Genomic DNA, 20,027 nt, shown 5'->3' with positions numbered 1-20,027 from the left:
TTTTTTTCAAAATGAGTGATTTGATTGATTTCAGTACATATGAATATTGTGTGATTTTAATAATAAACCATAAAATTACAATTTCATGGTTAAATTTTTTTAATAGAATGGATTGTACATGTCTAGGATTTCTTTTTAAAAAAAATATTTACAAAAATTCTGAAAAATATTAATTGAATTCTTCATAAATTGAATTTGAAATAAAAACCAGACAATTTTAAATGAAAATTTTTAATTTAATATTAAAAACGAGAAAAAATAGAGTTGAGACCTTGTTAACTCTGTGATACCCGTACGAATTTGTTACCCTATGTGCGAATAAATATGGCATAACTGACTATGGGAAAGACTATGACTTTAAGTTGCCACATTACCATATTAATTTACGGAAAATTTTAATACAGTGTTTTTCAAAATACTGTGTGTGCCAAATTACTATTCAATTTGTATTGCAGCTACCCGAACCAGTACCCCGTTCATGTCCAATTTAAATAGGGTTTTGGCACTTTCTATAATAAATCATTTGTGAAAGTTTGGTAAACTTAGCTCAATTAGTTTTTGAGTTATCGTTGGGGCGGACGGAGGGAAGGACTGACAAAGCTAAATCAACTCAGAATTCGACGCTCATCAAAAACATACACTTGAGTCTATATCTAAGACCGTTATTTCTCAGCGTTACAAACGGTAAGGAAAATTTAGTATACCCTTCGAACATACGTTCGTACGGGTATAATAATATAAGTAAATGTGTACAGAAATATAGTTTGTGGTATATTTTTTAAATAAAATATTATAGAGATTTTCATAAACGCAATAGTACAAAACAATAACTGCGAGACACAATACTGCAAAAAAATAGCGCATTCATCACATAATGTGCAATATATTTTTAACTCTTCTATATATTTAAACAGCGTTACTCATATTAACGCTACATTACAAAAATTTAGCAAACTTTTTGAATAAACTAAATTAGCAACATGTAACGCAGTTTTCGCTTTATATCGCGATATACTATATTTATGAAAAGTCGTAATATGTTTTAAAAAGTGTAATAGGTATAATAAAAATTAAGTGTTGTGCAGGTGTTTTCATTTTCTTGTTAAATCACATGTTCTTGTATTGTATATGTGTACCATTTGTAGCTTTCATTTCATAGTGTGGTTTTCATTGTTTGAAATTAAATGGAACTAGTGTTCTCCAGAATAAATTTGAATAAATTTTTTTTTTTATTTTTCATTTTATAATATATTTATAAATGAGTTTGGTAAACTTAGTGAACCTTTTGTATTTCTATTAATCGATCGCAAATATTTCTAATTTGTAATAAAATCAAAATTAAAATGTAGTATATAATTGGAGAAATAATTATACAGAACTCTCCAAAAATTCAACAATAAGGTTACTAGAAAAATGTAAATGTACGTTTCGATCGCATATTTATATGAACTTGTGAAAATTTCAATCATATTTAAAAAATTTAACTTTATCCCTATGTAAAAATCTAAATCATAGACATACGGTACATGTAAAATTGGTAACTCAAAACTTGCGATATTTGTGCAGATATTTTCGTACGTATATACGTGTATTCTATAAATAGCAATAGGAAAAATGGGATTCTTCTCCTTCTATGATAAACTTATTTTCAAAACAATGATGAATGTTTTGAAAATTTATAAAAGATCATAGTTTTTTATAATATTCGATCATATTTTCTTTGAACTTTGAATTACATTAGAATAAAATCAAATTACTTTGGAATTTATGAAAAACCAAATTTGATTTAATAAATAATGAACAAATTTTCCGACAAACGAAAATTGTAAAAGAGCATTAATGATTATACTACTTAATACAAAAAATATACTTAAAAAAAAGTACTAAATGACCGTAAAATTCAAAAACTCATTTACATTTCATAGTTCATGAAATATAAGTTACATTTATTGATTGCCTTAACCTTCTAAAACAATTATTAAGAAATCGCATTTGAAACTGGTTCTAAATCATAACACTCTTAATTAATAATTAATATAAATAAATTATTTTTTGTTGTAATTAGTAATTCACAAAGTAATTCTCATTTAAACTTGAATTTCAATTTTATTGAAAATTATCGTATTGTTAATTAATTACAAATTAAAAAAAAATACAAAATAATTGTTGAAATAAATGCATTTTTAATTAAAATATTCACATTACATATTTATTATACCATGCGCCCGTGATTAAATAATAATGAATTTTAAAATATACAAAAGACGCCCCTGACTTCAAACGAATAAAAGAACACTTTTTAGTAATGCAAATATTCTATAGTAATTTTATTACATTTTAAATACAGGTTAATTATATAAAAATACGAAAATGTTATTAAAAAATAAAAAATATAATTAATCAATTTTTACTTACATATAATGAATATATACAATGAATATGTGAATTAAATAAAATAAATTCTATATCATCTATACAGTGCCGTAAACCCGTAAAGCGAAACACAAATTACTTGACCTTTAGAATACTATTCTATTAATATAGTTAAAAAGAATTGCAAATTACTGGTGTATACTAATTAAATGATAAACGAATGAAACGGAATCAAAATAAAATTAAAAAAATATAAAAAGAACAGCAAAGAAAATATAAAACTTAAAATGATAGTAAATTAACGGATTTGCAAAGCGATTTGCGCGAATAAATTTCTACTTGTGCTACTTTGTGTACTTTTTTTTATATACATAGATACTTGTAGTTGTTGATGTTTGTCTTATGTACACACAACAATTATAAAAATATTAATTTTAACTAAAGCGTAAAATGATTCTGGTTTGTAGAGTAGTGGTTCTCAATCTTTTTCTTTTACTTGTGGCCCTCTTCTTAAAAAAAAAAATGCTTTTTTCGTTACAATTTTTTTTATATATTTTATGAAAATTTTATTTAGTGAGATTTTTCTGATGTACAGAATTCAATTTTCTTATATTTGGTTTCATAATAAAAAGTAAAATTTTTGTAAACTTTGAAATTAGTAACGCTAATATTTATATATAGCTCCATTTCCGATTCAGTTCCATGTAGAGTAGTTTTCGGCGCATATTTGCTTCAAAAATAGTTTCAGCAAAATTAGGTGAAATATGATAAGCACACAAATGTGTGATGTGATAAATAGAACGTTTAGAATAAATTTTTTTCTATGTGAATTTATTTTCGCCGCGCTTTCGTACGATTTCTATAAAAATAAATAAGAAGAGCAAACTTGTTCTCTCTCGCATTATACGAGTAGCTTTCGTATATGAGCGATGGCCCGCTGAAATCTGTCCCAATTTCGAAATACAAATTGTAGTCAAAATATTAATTTTTTTTTTTACTAATCTAAAGAATTATTTCAAAAACTGAACTCACTTTCTTGTGTTTGAAAGAATTTTTAATGCACAACTATTACAATATTAGGTACGTTAAAATTATTTTTGATATATTTTCTTATAGAATTTAAAATCTACAATCATTGATCAAAATATAAATTGTTCTCTCTTGAAATTTTTATTAAATTTAATAAAAGGTTGGTAATTTTCTAATTAATCCAATTGAAAAGTTTTATTTCTCTTATAAAAATAATTGGGTTCTATTATGAAAATACGTATGTGGTTGGTATGTGCAAATGTTGATAAAATATTTATTATACTCGTACAAACAGACTTTGTTCTGAGGTAAAGTGACTTGATATTTTGATTTTACTTGAGAAAGATAATTTTTATTCTTTTTGAGAGAGATCATTTATCACATTTAATATTGTCATTTTTATTCATATGAATAAATTCAGAAATGAGTTATTACAATAATTCTTCTTAAATCTACATTTACTTATTAACTAAGTAATTTATATGCGAGAGGAAAAAAAAAATATTTAAGAATTACAATTATAATACAAATATTAACAAAAATTGTTTTACTTAGTTTAAAAATTAAAATTAGTTGTAGAAATATAAATAGAAATATTAGAAACCTTGAATATATCTAGTATGGCAATAATATATTTTAAGCACAATTTCGCTTAGACGTAAAATATCATTGGGCGCGTTCTGCTAACTTAAGCGATTTAAAATTATTAAAGCGCTTGAAGCAATTTTCTGCTGAACGCTTATTTTTTTAATCACTTAACTCAAGCGGTTTAAAAATTTTGAATAAAAATAAAAAAATATACTTTTTTTTAATTGGTGTGAAAAGAAAACTTCCTTTTATTCGGAATAAAATACTTTTATTTTTCGCTAATATATTTCGTGCGCTACATACGCACTTTATCAAAGCTGATTTTCTTCTTGCACAAGAATTAAAAAAAATTATATTTCGGAAAAATTATCAACCATTGAAAAAAAAAAAAAAAATTTTTTGAAAAAAATATAAGTTAAAACTGACAGCCGTCATTCATACCAAATATAATAATTTTTTAAAGCAAAAATAAAGTGTTCAGTGGAGCTCTGCAGCGGATATCAACTAATCGCTGCAATTCATCAAAGCACTTAAGTGGGCGCTTAAATTAAGTCAATTTTCTATTAAATATGTAGTGTAACGGCGATAAGTGCCAACACGTTTTGTAAAATTAGATTTGTCAACATTTTCGTCATTTTTGAAAATACAATTCATGTCACTCTTAAAAAGTAGACATTTGTTTTGAACTCTAGTAATTTTTTATTTAAAATAAAATGTTTGATATCTGAATCCTGTCCTGACAAACAAATTCACTCATTTAACCACGACTACACCTATGTGTAATTAATCGCCACATCTATGTATATACAATTTAGTTTGTTTCTTAAAAATTCAATTACTTAATATTCTTACTGCATTTTTTACAATTCGGAAATAATTTTAGAACGGTTACATAACAATATAATCCAAATAAAAAAATATTACATAAATTCTATATTAATTAGTATTCTATTATTTTTTTATTTATTTTGCTACAATATTCTTCATGCAATCAACACAAAATTTTCCTTTTACATACATATGCATATATACATATGTATATGTGTATAATTTTCCTCTTCGATGAATCGAAAGCGCCACAAGAACAAAGATTCGATGATTAGAAATTTATTGTTTACGGTAAAAACAAAAAAATTAATTGCTTGTTAAACATTATTACTTATGTTTTGTAATTTAATTAAAAAAAAAAAAAAATTATTAAATTATAACGTGTTAGGAATAGCACGAAAAGAAAAATGTGTAAAAAAGTTTTTTTATTGAACAATAACTTTGAAAATGTTTGAAGAAACGGAAAGCAATTTATTGCTAGCATTCAATTTCGTTTATTATTCTAAATTTTATTAATCTAATTTTTATTGTAATATTTTGGAAGATAAGTAAGTAATAAATAATAAGAGAATTAGAATTTTATATTCCGAAATCAATAAATTGAGCATAACAGTTATAGTGCCGTTACTACATGTAAAAATAATAAAAGATTTATGATTTATTTTAAAAATTGAATGGGCGCGACCGCTAAAACCATACTTACATTGAAATGTTAATTTAAGCGCGAAATCTCTTTAATAACCTGTTATTTACAAGCCTGTAATTTAGATCCTAATTTGACAGGGGAATGAAATTATCATGCAGTTACTAAATTAGTTTTTTTTTAATTACGTGCTTACTTGAAATACAAACAAAATTTTAAACATTGTTTCCTTAAAATAAAGAATGTTTTTTTTTTTCAAAAAATTATTTACACCTCTGTTACGTGATAAATTTAATTATAAAATATTTTGCGCATTTTAATCAATTTATTTCAATTAACTTAAATTAAATACATCCTTACAAATTCACATATATGTTATAAATGCACGAAAAAATCATTGTACATAATATTATAAGAACATTATTATTTAGACAAGTAACTGACGTATCCTTAATTTAAAAATGGCGATAGGGTGGAAATTTTTAAAATTTCATGACAAGAAAGGACGCATAAGTCTTGTCAAATTCAAACAAAACAATCAGAAAGAAAAAGCAAGTTCATTACAACATTTTATGAGATACGGTTGATTGTATAAAATTTTAATTAAATACACGCAAAATTTATTAGCAAATACGAAAAATTTACGATTTAATCTGAATCTGACGAAAGTTGTAAATGTAAACTTTGTTCGACATCAGATTTTGCCTGATCAGATTATCAAATTTTGACGTAAAGTCTGATCGCTAACAAATAATTTCAGTCTGAGATGTAAACATTCATCAGACTACATATACGATCTTAATCTTAGATTTTGTCGTATATATAAACAGTACCCTATGGAAGGTATGAAAAACTGATACGAAATAATTGAGTAGGATTTAAAATAAAATCTCGATTTTTCAATTCAAAGCAGATGAAGCACTAATTAAAACAAGAATCATAATTCTATTGGAAACGAAAGTTCAATTTTATTATACCTATTATTTTTTTTTGTATTATCGAATAAAAAGTTAATTTTCTGCATTAATATCTAGAATTTTATAATTAAAAGTTTTCTTTCTTTTAAAATGGTACAAGAAGGTATTTTAAATTGGATAATTATTTTAGTTTTTAATCTAATTGCATAAAGGATTGAAAGTTTGCTGCAGACGTGCATTATAAATTTAAAATTTTAATAAAAAATTGTAAAAATGTGCATGAATATTTTTTTTAAATTGGATTTCTTAAAACTTGCTTATAAAAATATTAAAATTGAATCTATACTAGGATTCAGGCACTACACATCTATTGTATTTTATTGTAATTTTTTTTTTTTGGAATTTTAAGTAATTAATTCACTGAGACCGTTGTTTCATTTTGTAGCAAAGGAGTTTTTAAATCACTCTCCAAGAATTCAAAAAAAAAATTGTCCCAACATTAGATTGAGGACAAATTACAATTTTAAATGGGAAAAAATTAAATACTTACTTGTAAGTGCGGGCGTAAACTTCAAAAACTTTCAATTTTATAAACAAAAATCCTTTTCAAGCAAGGCCAAAATCATTGATCCATGAATTTTATCTACAATTTATGATTGAATTTTTACAAGAACAATTATTCATTTTGAAAAATAATCAATTTTAGCGCAATATTTTATGAAATTTGCTGCGGTAAAACACTCTAAAGAAAAAAAATTCATACATATTTTGCAACTATAACCGATCTAATGAAAATATAAGTATGTAGTAGAATACAATTATTCATTTTTCAGTTTTTGGACAAAAAAAATTATTTTAAAAACCGGAAACACAATCAAATATTTCAAAGAATATTGTCATAAATTGTGCTATAAATAAAAAGAAGTAATCAATATTGTCTTCTAATCTAAGAAAAAACAGAGAACAAAATTAAATTTAAATTAGAATAAAATTTTTAAAAATTATTTAAAAATTATAATCTTAAGTACTAATTTATAATTAACTAACAGATTCCAAAAATTTTCTTTCTTTTTTTTTAGATAATGAGCATTCGAATAATGTTAATAAAAGAAAAAAATCAAAATCTCGTTCATCAAGTACAAATAAAGAAAAGCAGCAACAACAACAACAACAACAATTAAATACAGATTTACAGAAAAATCATTTAGATGCATGGCTTGAAACATGTTTAAAAGATTCAAATACTCCACAATTATCTTCATCATCAGAATTTTTGGATTATAATACATCAAGTTTTTCTGGTAATAATACAGCAACATCAAATCGTAATAAGGATACAAAATCTTATCAACAACAACAACAACAACAACAACAGCAACCACAATTTTTTATTAAGCCATCAATATATAATTCGCCATACAGCCAAGGTTTTCAAAAGGTACATATATACATATAAATATAATAAAAAAATAATAGTTGATTAACAAAATTTTTTATATTTATTATTATTGTTTTTTTTTTTTGTAGACTGTCACTGATTATCGTAATATTGCTCCAAATTCACATTATTTTAATAGTTTACTAAAAAATTCACATGCCATGATAAATAATGAAGCTTCATGTGATTTTGCTAGTTTACCGCCAATTGTAAATTTATCAACAACAGGCGAAAATATCGTGATTGATGGTAATTTCGATGCAAGTGATCCAAATAGAAGGTATGAAAATTGATTTTTGATTTTTTGTTTTTTTTTTTTGTTTAATGTAAAGCACTTTACATGTGTATAACACAAGAATTCTTACACTTTTACAAGAGTACACGAATTTTTTTTTTTTTTATAGTTTATCAATGATAAAATGAAGAAGCTCAATACAATAGTAAAATCTCAAAAATTTGCAAGCAAATTTATTATCGCAATATTTTCAATTTATCATGAATATTGTAAATGCATACTAGAGACCACTGCTACAACAAACTTTCCGAAAAAATTATCAAATCGATAGGTGCAAATTAAAGAATAATTTTCATTAAATTCAATTGATTGTAATTTAAATCCTTCAATCATGATTTAAACTTTGTTTTCTACATTTTTTTTTAAAATATATTAAAAAAATCATTTAGTATATTAAAATGTACAATACGTTGCATACAGGGACCAGAACTTTTATATTATACCGTTTATTAAATTAATCGAAAATTGTAATTCTATATTGCAACGTGATTAATTTTATGATGACAAAATGTTACTGCCATTATTAATAAAATACTAGTAAATAAAGTAATATTTTATATTTTTGTTTTTATAGAAAATGTAGCCAATCAAATCTTAATTTAGCATGCAGACAATTGTTAAACATTTTAAATATAAATTATATATTTTTTATTTAGATTTAGTGATCCGTGCTTAATAAATCCATCAGATCATGAAGGATCTAAATTAAGTGGCCAAAATACGCCAAGTTTAAATCCAGAACAAGATAATTTATCAAATCAAAATAATAATAACAATAGTAATAATATGAGTAATCAAAAATTATTTTTAACATTAATGGAACAAATAAATTTATTACACGAAACAAATTCAAAAATTTGTCGCAATCTTCATGATACAAAAAGTAAGTTTCAAATTTTTTACTAAAAAACTATTATTTTCTCTGTATCATAATTAATATTTTGAAATAAATAATATGTACTAAAATATATTCACAATTTTAGTACAATTAAATCTCATTAGAAATCACAAAATTTATTGTATAAGAAAAAAGTTTTAATTTTATTTTTTTCATTCACATTATTTTATATGTAATTATGTAGTTTATATTTAGATTTTTTTTTTCTTTGAATTATCTATTTAAATATATTCACCATCAAGCTATTTTGTATGTGTATTTTCTGTATCTTTTTTTTTTTCGTTGTGTTTCAATTGGTATCTTAAAGTCGATATTGAAGCTTTAAAAAATACACCTAGTTGGGGTGGTATGAGACACCGTAGAGATAGCTTGAGCGGGCTTAGCACACATAGTCAACCTATGCATATGGGTGGCTTTGCTTTTGGTACACATAGTCCTGCTCCAACATATCACTCAGGTATTCCTTTTAGAATAATTATAATGTAAAATTATTATAAATATTGTATTTGTTTTTTGTATATTCTTTTGTTTTGTAAGATTTTGTTTTGTTTTGTTCAAAAAATAGAAACTTGGTGGAAAAATCAATAATTATTTTAATTTAAGTATAATACAATTATTAATTTTTAGGTGTATACACACCAGGCATGATGACGGACGTTGTGCGTGAAGTAAAGGAGGCAGCAAGAGTGCGAGAGGATGCTCTTCTAAGCAGGTAAATTTAAAACTAAAATATTTTTGAATATGTTTTTTATTTTCTAGTATGTATTTATTTGCTCATATTTAAAATATTTAAGTATGAACGATAATCATATTCAGTTAAAACTATTATTACAGAATTACATTTATTAAATCTTTACAGGGTAAAATCAATGGTCGAAGAAAGATCGTGGTCACTTGGTGAAAGTAATTTAAGAATGATGCGAGATATTGAAGAATTAAAAGTATATTAATCTTATAATTTCTCTATTCTTCCCATTATATCTCTATTCTAAATATATTTTTAATTTTCAGGCTCAAATACAGCATTTAAAAGGTGATAGAAAGGAAGCGAATAAACGCATAACTCAACTTGAAGCAGAAAATAAATATATGAAACAAGTTCTAGGTTCTTTATTAAATAGTAGAACAAATGAAATAATTCAAGAAAATGAATTATCAAGATCAACACCTTTACAAAGGCGTTCAACTTCAGCTATTTTAACAGAAAATGTTCGTCCAAAACGTAATAGTTTTAATTTGCATTATAATGTATTGAATCATCATGATGAAACATTGAGCTCAATATCTTCACCAAATGAATGTAAATCGCCATCTTTTCAACGCACATCAAATAATCCTAGAAATGCAAATGTTCCACAATTCAATGGGCAGCTAAGAATTACAGAAAATTTTTATCCCAATGCACAAGATAATGAAATTTTAAATTCAGATAACGATCAGCAAGTATTACAAATGGAAAAAGATACATTAGAATTGAGACGTGAACTTCAAGAAGCGTTAGCAAGCAAGAAGGATGCTGAGAATCGCATTATAGCGTGGGTTTGACAAACTAAATTTGATAAAAAGTTAGCCATATACTGACACTGGCATTTTTTTATTAAACCTTCATTATTTTTTTTTTATTTTTAGGTTGGAAAAAGTTGTTAAAAAATTTCATTTAAATGATGAAAAACATAATAGCAGTGTTGATAGTGATAAAAAAAATTTTAATGGTGTACAACAAAGACATTTTATGAACGGAACGTCATCTCGTCATAATTCATCAAATGGTGGAATTCACAATACTGCTAATGTTGGCGATTATTCATCTACACAAAATCAAAATACTATAACTCATATAACTTCACAAATGCAAGGAAATTCATCGAAATTAAGTCTAGCCGGCCCTATTACAGATTTATAGTTTTAAATATGAACAAATTTTATAGTCTAATTAATCTTCCTCAAAATATGCTATAAAAAGAAACCTTTAATAAAATAGCATAACATTTTTATTAAGTACTTAAATGAAATATTTAAGAACTTTTATTTTAAAAGTATTCCTTTACTTTAATAAAAATTACAATAATACTCTTAATTTATTTAATTTTGATTTTTATACTTCAAAAAATTTTGACTTTTTTCGTTTATTTTGAAAGCATTGTAAATCTCAAGAAATCTATGTCATCCGCAAAATAATGAATGAAAAATTGGAAAACATATCTTTGTTATAATGAGTTTTAAATAACTTTAAGTTTTTATATTAAAAATCTGTATTTCCTTAAACATTTTAGATTTGACCTTAAAATTTGTAATGTGTAAAGTTTATATACCTAATTTATATGAAATTGTAACATTTATATAACAGAATCTAGTAGATGGAATATTATATATATATATAATATAATGCTTATATATTAAAAAAAAATATATAAATTAAGTTGATTCACAAATTCGCTCAACTTTTTTAATATATTCTTCGAAAAATTGACTCCAATAAATTTTTTTTATCATACTAATACATAATATAAGTGCCATTTAATAAAAGAAACTATATAAAAAAGAAATATTAAATAATTGTATTTTTATAAGCTCCATGTATAACATTAAATTAGTAGATAGTTTTAAAATCAAATATAAATATTTTAACCAAAAATAATTACTTATACTATTAAAATAAAAAAAAAAAAAAAACAAACAAAATTAAAATAAATATCTTATTATAGAACGCAATTTAAAAATTTATCAAAAAGAAATTTAATCGTTACTTTAATAATAAATCCATTTGTCAATAAGTACACTTTTACAATATAATTTTAAAAGTGAAAAATGCGCATTCGACGAAGCAAATTTTAGTGTATTATGTACATACTATATAAGAAATATATTGTTAAAACTTTTATAATTATATTTGGAAAAATCAAGGTAGTGCTTAATGTAAATTTCACATTCTTTTTGAAAAAGTAAAATAATGAAAGTTTGATAAACGATTTTTGTAAGACGATAGACCAGTCATTTTAAAATATTTATGATTTAACGCTAAAGGTTTGAAATGGGAAATTAGCAAAAATTTTGTGTTTACTCTTAAGCAATGGTATAGTTCTTTAAGCGTTCTATAATAATGAAAAGAAGAATGGTTATGAATGTGAAAATGAAAGAAATTATAAAAATTTCTATATCTAATTTTAAATATCTTGTTGAACACACTCTATTCAAAATCAATTCCAATTAAAGATTAAGTAATTAAATAAAAATTATTCAATTGAATTTTTCGCAATACATATTTAAATAAAAAAAAAAAATGTTATTTTTCTAAATAAAAAAAAATTCAAACATCCAACATAAAAAAGCTTTTAATTTAAATTTTCAAAAAAAAAAAAACTGGAAGTATTCAATGTTTCAGATAAGTTTTTAAAAAAATTCATGAAGCAGAAAAGCTACTGTTTTATTCTTTTCTACTCTTCCATTAAACTGCTTCCTAAAATTTTAAAACAGGATTTATAAATCATTCAAACATTAAAATTTAAAAAAAAATACATAAAACCAGCTTTAATTCAGTTTAACTTTTAAATGATTAATTAAAACCGTAAATAATAAACTAAAACTCTTAAATAATAAATAAGTTCATTTAAACATAGTACTGAATTTTTTAATTCAGTACTTCAGCAAGTTTTTCGAAACAAGGACATAATTTAAAATTTGCTCATTTAAAAACACTAATTTTTTGAGTTAACATATTTTCCTTACAATATTATATTTTTTAATATAATATTGATGTTTAATATGTAATTTCTGAGTTATGCCACTGGTGCAGCCAACTAGCATGTAAACATTAACATTTACAATTACAAAACGTAATTAATTGAATTCAAATTCCAGCCAAAACGTAAATCTGAAACAAATACAGATACCTCCAAAGCAAACATACAAATGTGTTCAAGGTGATAATAACCGATTTACATACATATTATATTAAAAGAAATAATATAATTTATTTGGACAAAAGTATACAAAAAATCTAAATCTACCTATATTTATATGTATATATTATGTACACATATATAAATATATCCATTCACGTACATATATACATTGAACATTGTTTTATAAAATATATCACTTAATTCAAAAACAATCACTTAAAGACTGATTTTTGTTTGTTTTTTTAGCAACACTACCTGCATCATCATCCATTATGGTATCATCAGCACTACTATCATCATTGCATTCTTCATTATTTTTACTTTTTTTATTTATTATATCAATTGCAGACGGCTAAAAATTAAAAAAGTTTTTCAATTTCATTAATAATTGAACGTTTTTTATACATTACCTGTGATAAACTGATCTCTTCACCCTGAATATCTTTGTTTTTTAAAGGACCCATCCAAAAGGCTGAAACACATTTATTTGCAGCTAAAGTAGCTTGTACTTTATATAATAACTTTTCCACAGTTTCTCGAACAAATGGTATTTGGGCAACTATAGCATTGTTTTTAATGGCCTAAAAGTTAACATAAAAAATTCATAGTTCTCATGTTAAATGAAATTAGTTTTGAAACTGTAAATAGCTCTTAACATCAGAGATCTATTCGAAAAATTTAAAAAAAAATTACTCACTTTTGAATGACAACATAAATTATGTAAAAATCTTGTATTGTATTGAAGATTTTTTAGGAGCGTATTGAACCTCTCTGGATTCTTCCTAAGAGACTTTTCAAATGACGGTAAACCACTATCGAGAAATACCTTTATAAATGAATGAGAATACTGAAAAAAAATAAAAGTTATATACATATATAGCTATAACACTTATACTTTAATTTTCACTTAGAATTTTCAAAGATTTTTTTTATTTTTGTAATACTTTAAAAAATTCCAAATTTACGATACTGGGTTTTATAAAATTTAAAAAAATTAACGTAAATAATAAATAAATTTTGTTATTTGTATAATAAATTACCTTTATGTATAAAGAGTAATTTCTTGGAATATCTGTACTTTGAATAATATCTAACAATATGTTTAAATTGTTGCAAAGATCCTCCCATGTCTTTAGCGATTCCATTTCTGAGTGATTCCTGCTAATCGAAGTATTAGTAGATTCAATCAAACTTTCACATAATCTTCTAAACAACATCGGAAAATTTCCCTTATGAATATTTGGGAAACTTTTTATTATGTCATCTTTTCCTTTTAGACCTTTACTGTCTGTTAAAATAACAACTAAGATTTCTTTGAGTCTTTTGCTACTAGAGTTTTTAACGAAACCTTTTATTATTTCATCTAAGAGTATATTAGAAAAAGCTCCTTTTTCCATGTTACCTTCCAAATTATACCATCTTCGACATAAGAAAACTTTACACATTATTCGAATTTTCTTTTCAAAGTTTGTTTTAGAAGAAAAACGTTGTATTGTATTAATAGCATGATATAAATAAAAAGCTGCTTTTATCTCCACTACTGCCGGCTCTAGTGTCATTAATTGTTCAATTACGTTAGAAACTAATTCATTTATATTGTTTGATTTTTTATTAGATATTGATTGAAGTGCTCGTTTTAAATTTTCAGCGTACGCTAAATCATCAAATCCAGAAAATGAAAAATAACTTGCAATAAATCTGACACATAGGCTAAAACAAATTTTAATATAATTAACTTGATCCGTAAATAATGCTGAGTTTCCCAAGCTTCCATTAACTTTAATTAGCAATTCAAACAAAAATTTTTTCATAGTTTCCAAATTTTTATATATATGAGATAAGTAAATTTCTGATTTTTCCATAAAACATTTGATGTGACACATATTTTGAACAATAACATCATTTCCCAATTTTTTTATTCCAGGAATACTCTCAATTTTTGAAACCAGATCTTGCATTATGTATTTTAACTCTTTTAATCCCAAACAAAACCCAATTTTACTTTCTTCTAGTGGGTATGTTAAATCAAAATCTTCTCTTAAAATCAGTATGATGTCGTTATCTAATTGCCTTTAGGAGAAATGATTTCTTTAAACAGCATATAAATATAAAACAATAATATTTTAGTGTACCGAAAAATTTCTTTAGGACCATAGCTAAATTCGAATTGAGATAATTTAACTACATTTTTGTTGCCAAGTTTAGTTGCTCGATTTATAGTCATATCTTGAGAGTGAGTTGCAGCTATCATCGACATACCTTCATTTTCTGTGACTTCAGTTTCAGTTTGAACCACTTTCCTTTTGCCTAGGCCTTTATTACTAGAAGTAGATTTCACATTTTTCTTCTCGGTTTTTTTTCCTAAAATATTACTAGTTGTAAATGTCTTTTTTTTTCAATACAATTTGTAAAAAAATACTTTTATTAACTAAAACAGAACTACTTTTAATGACAGATTTATGATACTAGAAAATTTATTGAAGTTTTTTAAACAAACCTCTTGTTGCTTTGGAAGGTTTTGGCTCTTCGAAGTTGTTAAATAAAGATAAGGGCGGAAAATAGTTAGGTGAAGTTTGAGTTAAACACTTTCTTGTTAGTTCTTCAAATTCAATCAGTTCCTTTAAGCGAAAAAGGATCTAAAGTAATTTTTCAAATAAGTTAGTTTGAATAATTTAACAAATTTAACAGTATAACCTTTTTCCTCAATAGCTCACTATCTTGTGAAATAAATGAACTTACTATAACTCTATACCAATTAACTGTATGAAAGTGCATATCAATAACCTTTATTACGGTTTCTTCTTTGTATCTATGCCAAAATTGAAAATTCGGTTCATCTTGAAAGATTTTTGGTAAAATTATTCCGCATCCTAAAACTGCATTGATTGCTTCTAATGATTCGGAAAATTTAATTTTCTGTACCACAGCTATTAAATTGAAAAGAGGTGGAAGAATAAGTATCGAAGAATGAGCTCTAGAATAGTCACAAAATTTAATTTTTTAAATATTCTCTAATGTGATAATAATTACTTACTCGATGCTAGGCACAAAAACCGGTCGGGCTATATTAATTGCCAAATTTAGAGCATCTGTTTCTGTTACAAGATCTTCAGCAAAATTTTGACATCTTTGAACGCTAGTTTCTAGTTCACTTAAAACAAAATTTGAATATTCAATTATGTAATAAAACTAATTGTTCCTACAATTTCATTAATTAATATAAAATGCTTTACCAATCCTTTTGATATTCCATTTCCTTATCTATTTCTTCAATGAAATTCTCTTGTAAGTAATAGGTTACAAGATCACAAAGCCATACCAAAAAATGTCTTTCAATTTTAGCTTTATTGTTTTCCAAATTTTTTGTTGACAGCGCAATCGCTAGTTCTTCATAAAACAATCCTAAAGAATTTGTGCAATAATTCGTCGCGCTAAAAACTCTTACTAAAAATCATAATTTCAATATAGTGCTAATTATTTAACTGATTTGACAATTCTTACAAACAAAACTTGCAGCTTGTTTACCTCTGCCCTCCGGTAAATCATTAGCCGTTTGATAAGATTCATTTATGTCGTAAATATTTGAATCATCAGAAAGTTCCGTTCTTACAATAAAATTTATTAATTGAACTATGCCAATTATCCCTTTTTTCTGTACTCTGACAACATAATTAAAAGAAAGAAAATTTATACACTGTATAAAAATACTATTATCATGTACAAAAATAAAATATGTTACAAACTTACATCACGTTACGGCTGCAAATTTGCTTTTTAATCATCATTTCAATATGCTCTTGCAAATGTGGACTTCCTGTTAAAGGAGGCAAGGGATATGCTATAGAGCACATAAGTTGCATTACTTTTCTTATTTGTTTTAAAGGTATTTCATTAATTTGATCTAACATGGGCTAAAACAAAAATTTGATACAATATTCAGGTTATTTATAGAATTAGATTACCATTAAAAGAGAACCGAAATTTTGCACTTCTTTATTAAATCTCTCATTTAAAATATATAAAACATCCAAAGCTGTAGTTGTTATATTTTTGGAATATTTATTACATGCTAAGTCTACAAGTTTATTCAATATTTTCTTTTGATAGTTTTCGTTAACGCTAAAAATAATACTGAAATTTGACGGTATAATTGTGAAAAACACAAAATAACAACCAAAAATATTAAAAAAAAAATTACCAAAAACAATTTTTAGCAAATTCGCTGACGATATGAGTTTTTTCTTTGACAAAGTTATATAGAACCTGAAGGAATACATCTCCATAAGTATCTAGCATAGGTGAAAAATACCTTTTCGTTTCAGACACGACATTTAATTTTATATGCTCCAATTTAACTTGCCTTCGAATCTATTGAAAAACATGTGTGCGTAAAAACTTACAAATGTACGTTGTATAACAAAGTTAGCAAATGCTTTTCAGAAACAAAATTACCAAATTTTCAATGTAAAATCCCTTTTCATCCCGTATAGACATTAACATTAAAAAGATTATAATGTCGACCGGCCTAAAACGTATCCATTTTAATAAACACAGATTTAAAATTAAATAAAAAAAAAAAGAATAAATTAGCAATTACTTCGTTGATTCTTCATTTAAATTTTGAATGGATTTCTGCCATATGTCGCATAATTTTTTTGAACGAATTAATCCTTGCTTTATATAAGTGAATATTTCTGATTGATACTTTAATATTTCGAATTCATTAATATTCGACTCATGCCAATCTAATGCGGTTCGAATATCGGAAACCAGCTAAGAGAAAAAAATAAATATAAAGAAAAATACAGTCTTGAAACTTTCTTACCTCAGATAAATTTTCTTCATCATCTTGCAAAAACTTCAATAAAAATTTCATAAATACAGCTAGTCTCTAAAAAAGAAAGATCTAATTATATATTTATTATTCAACCATGATTCCTTTACTTTTTAAATATTTATTATTAAAGTTTTCAAATATTTTTCAAAAGAAAAAAAAACATACTGAAATATTGCAACCATTTTTCACGTAAAGAATAATTTTTTTCCGAATATTTTTCTGTATAGTTGATGTTAAGTATAAATTTGCAAATGCTTTAACATTTTCCGTAGAAAGCAGGTCCTCAAGTGAGTTTGTATTATCACTAAATTTTGTAAAAATAAAATATATGTATGTAAGTATATATACGTATGTATGAAAAAGGAATGGGAAAATCTACATTAAATATTGGACAAATTCATCATGTTTGGACGCATCCAAAATATATTCCGCACTTGATATTATTTCTCGTCGACTCTGCGCGGTGGCTTTCTCATAAATTTTTATAATTCGGTCATAAAGTTTATCACTACAAACTGTTGTTACAAACTTCAGTTGTGACAAAAGTAAGGGTAATACAGGAACATCAGGTGAAAAATTTTGACTAAAAAAAAACAGTTTCATTGATAAACTTTTAATTTAATTTTATATTTAATATTACTTTTCACTCGCGCATTTTTCTATTTTCTGAAATAATATATCTATGATACCTTCTTGCAAAAAGTCTATCATCATGAAATTCATTGTCATACTATCTTGTGATTGATACTCTGTTCCCATAGAAGATATATTTATAACACAACCCGTTAATAGTTTCAATTGCCGAAATTGATTATTTAAATATTCTTTGTATCCATCTAAGAACGTTTGTATATTATCTGGAAATTCGTGATGTTTCTTTAACAAAGAAGCCAAATTATTGACGTATGATAAAGGATCACATGCTAAATTAATTTGCAAATTTTAAATAAAATAAATTAATATCTTCATATTATCAAAAAATATTTACTTAAGATAAAGTTTTCTGAATTTTCTATTTCTACGCCTGTTTTGATTAAAACCATTTCGAAATATGAGTCTGGGGCCCTTGAAGATTTAGATTGAGTTCTGTTTAAAGTCATACTAAATCCTCGTTGTGATAAGTAACGTCTCTGTGTTGGGGGTTGACTTGCTGGAACTGATTCTTGACTTCCCAATAAATCAACATCTTCATCACCTTGTTTATTGATATGTGGTATGTCGTTAGAATAACGATGAATTTCAATTTGGTTACTAATTTCAATGCGCTATAAGCAGATTATTACATATAAAGGTAACTATTTAATTAAATCAATTAGGTAATTCAAGTTATATATTTATTTATATATTATGTATATATTATGTACATATGCACATCAATCAATAAATAATTATTGCAAGATTTTACCTAACATTGTACTAAATTGCCTACGTTCTAAGAATAGTACCTTACCGTGTAACGAAAACAGTAACTTGCAATAATTATTTTAAAGTAATATTTTGTAATATGTGAACTTTAGCGTTCATTATTGAGCGCTGATTGAAAACAAATAAACCTACAGAGTTCTTAGCTGGTGGTTCATTTGATTGCTGTGTAGATGAAATTTGGGAAGCATTTTCTTTTTGCGAATTGTTAAGAATCTCATTCTCTTTAATTGGTTTTAAATTTTTTTCATTTCTAGTACGTTTGTTTGGAAAAGCAATGGCATTTAAAGTTTTTTTCGATCGTTTATTTTTATACATTTTGTTTATAATTTTTCCAAAGTTCTATTTCTATTTTTTAGTGAATTCAATTAAGTTAATAATAAAAATTCCAAATTCTAAATTTACCGCCAATTCAAGTTTCAAAACTATCAAAACAAAAACAAAAATATTGTTGAACTATCAAATTATGGGTTATTAAACAGGATTACAGGAGGGAAATGCGTAAAACTATAATATGTATCAAATTTAAGCTACAAGAAGTAAAACCAATTTCTATTGTATCGTCAATTAAAAATTTGATGAAATAATTAATGAATGATGTTTACATGGTCAATCTTCATTAATCTTAATCATGATTGTCGATCTTTGATTAATATGTAAGCTCTGACTAATGTTTCCATCGTATTTAAAATAGCGTCGCACGTTTTCTATTATTGAGTTTTTAAAACCCTCTATCGTTTTGTTTATATATTATGAGTATTATATCTTTTCAAATTTTATACTGCCAAAATTTTATGAATCTACATTTCAAAGACCAAATATGTAATTAACTACTTCACTTCATTCAGTTTTTCCTA

The 20,027-nt window shown here is 24.8% G+C and overlaps 2 protein-coding genes across 5 annotated transcripts in view; one reads left to right on the top strand and one right to left on the bottom strand.

The window, feature by feature from the left end:
* Positions 1–11,295, top strand: part of LOC129614260 (putative uncharacterized protein DDB_G0282133) — a 37,979-nt gene extending 26,684 nt beyond the window's left edge. Inside the window, exons 3-10 of one of the 4 annotated variants that reach the window (XM_055528771.1) lie at positions 7,458–7,816; positions 7,906–8,096; positions 8,768–8,994; positions 9,317–9,466; positions 9,637–9,721; positions 9,869–9,950; positions 10,021–10,544; positions 10,639–11,294. In XM_055528771.1, coding sequence (XP_055384746.1) covers positions 7,458–7,816; positions 7,906–8,096; positions 8,768–8,994; positions 9,317–9,466; positions 9,637–9,721; positions 9,869–9,950; positions 10,021–10,544; positions 10,639–10,912 — 1,892 coding nt within the window. In that variant the 3' untranslated portion in view covers positions 10,913–11,294. Of the gene's footprint in view, positions 1–7,457; positions 7,817–7,905; positions 8,097–8,767; positions 8,995–9,316; positions 9,467–9,636; positions 9,722–9,868; positions 9,951–10,020; positions 10,575–10,638 lie in introns of all 4 variants that reach the window. The other 3 variants (XM_055528773.1, XM_055528774.1, XM_055528772.1) reach the window with 3 other exon arrangements.
* Positions 11,296–12,994: 1,699 nt separating this feature from the next.
* Positions 12,995–19,521, bottom strand: LOC129614303 (Fanconi anemia group D2 protein homolog). The gene is made up of 21 exons (XM_055528846.1): positions 19,306–19,521; positions 18,737–19,013; positions 18,389–18,671; positions 18,128–18,331; positions 17,914–18,052; positions 17,737–17,802; positions 17,509–17,684; positions 17,364–17,436; positions 17,110–17,279; positions 16,874–17,042; positions 16,659–16,822; positions 16,413–16,570; positions 16,145–16,355; positions 15,946–16,062; positions 15,606–15,885; positions 15,409–15,547; positions 15,044–15,272; positions 13,952–14,981; positions 13,609–13,758; positions 13,322–13,492; positions 12,995–13,263 (listed from the first exon to the last, which is right to left on the bottom strand). The coding sequence occupies exons 1-21, from the start codon at positions 19,486–19,488 to the stop codon at positions 13,114–13,116; spliced, it is 4,539 nt and encodes a 1,512-aa protein (XP_055384821.1). The 5' UTR covers positions 19,489–19,521; the 3' UTR covers positions 12,995–13,113.
* Between the last annotated feature and the right edge of the window lie 506 nt (positions 19,522–20,027).

The sequence above is a fragment of the Condylostylus longicornis genome, unplaced genomic scaffold, assembly GCF_029603195.1.
Source record: "Condylostylus longicornis isolate FDR11 unplaced genomic scaffold, ASM2960319v2 ptg000107l, whole genome shotgun sequence".
Lineage (NCBI taxonomy): Eukaryota > Metazoa > Arthropoda > Insecta > Diptera > Dolichopodidae > Condylostylus > Condylostylus longicornis.
Note: the sequence above shows the minus strand (reverse complement) of the source record. Positions and strands in the feature narration are given on the sequence as shown.

Bases quoted from the DNA above. Each gene is read 5' to 3' on its own strand.
- LOC129614303 (XM_055528846.1), bottom strand. From the start codon at position 19,488: ATGTATAAAAATAAACGATCGAAAAAAACTTTAAATGCCATTGCTTTT. The intron at 18,053-18,127 runs GTAGATTTTCCC...TACAAAATTTAG, and splicing joins GAATTTGTCCAATATTTAAT to TGATAATACAAACTCACTTG. The intron at 17,043-17,109 runs GTAATTTTTTTT...GTCAAATTTCAG, and splicing joins TTTGCTAAAAATTGTTTTTG to TATTATTTTTAGCGTTAACG.